At 34.8% G+C, this 953-nt stretch overlaps 1 protein-coding gene across 4 annotated transcripts in view; it reads right to left on the reverse strand.

The window, feature by feature from the left end:
• LOC106467551 (acetyl-CoA carboxylase) overlaps window positions 1-953 on the reverse strand; it is a 156,452-nt gene that overhangs the window by 13,959 nt on the left and 141,540 nt on the right. For all 4 annotated transcript variants that reach the window (XM_022395748.1, XM_013927912.2, XM_022395750.1 and 1 more), the window contains one exon: window positions 790-910. In XM_022395748.1, the coding sequence (XP_022251456.1) occupies window positions 790-910 (121 nt within the window). The remainder of the gene's footprint in view (window positions 1-789; window positions 911-953) is intronic.

The raw sequence follows: 953 nt of genomic DNA on the forward strand, positions 1-953 counted from the left end.
ATATATATATATATATACACTGAGTAGTCTCAAGTAAATAGGCACCTAATGTTTCGTCAGTTAACTGATTTATGATAACTAATTTGTGTTCACAGAGCACTATATAAATGAAAATGGTCCGCACACTAATTATCTTGTGCTACAACATGCCTAGAACTCAAGGTTCTCTCGAATTGTCAGATTTTGTTAGAGGAAGGATAGTTGGTCAAGTAGATGGTGGGTCATACTCGACCGGCAAGTCGAGAAACAACAAAAAACAACAACTTCGAAGAGCAATCTACTCCAAGTTTTGAAGCAAGAGTGGGCGAAAATCCCACAATCTAAAATTGACGAGATGATTCTCACGATGCCCCAAAGGATCCACGAAGCGAAAGGAAGATCTACTAGATATTAATTAAATTATAAATATATCAATTCATGTGAATATGACTGAAAAATTTCATTTTTTTTTAAAAGGTGGCGTCTATTTACTTGTGACCACATTGTGTACACATGGTTCAATTTACAGTGTGGGCAGCTAGAAGTAAAAGAACGAAGTTAAACCTTAAGAACCACATTGTTTAAGTAATAGTAAGACATAAGAAAGATCAGAATAATAATAAGACTTCAACAATGAAGTGACTACAGTAGATATAGCAATTAAAGTAATTAACAGAAACTAATGTAACAAACCTAAGGACATAACGCTATACTACAGAAGGAACTTTTATGCAGCTTGTAGTAGCAACTGCAAAGAGGTTAAACTAATAGGATGTAAAAACTTAAAACTAAATCACTGCTGAAACATACAAGAGCTCTCTCGGCCAGCAAGGAGCCAGCGAGGGTCATAAGGGACCTTAGAAGGGTGGTATACAATTTCTCTTTCAACTGGATCCACAGGATCAATTTCAGGCAGTTCTCCACCATGACACTAAATGGTAAAAAGAATACATATAATATATATATATATATAT

Source organism: Limulus polyphemus, unplaced genomic scaffold (assembly GCF_000517525.1).
Source record: "Limulus polyphemus unplaced genomic scaffold, Limulus_polyphemus-2.1.2 Scaffold2657, whole genome shotgun sequence".
In the NCBI taxonomy this organism is placed as follows: domain Eukaryota; kingdom Metazoa; phylum Arthropoda; class Merostomata; order Xiphosura; family Limulidae; genus Limulus; species Limulus polyphemus.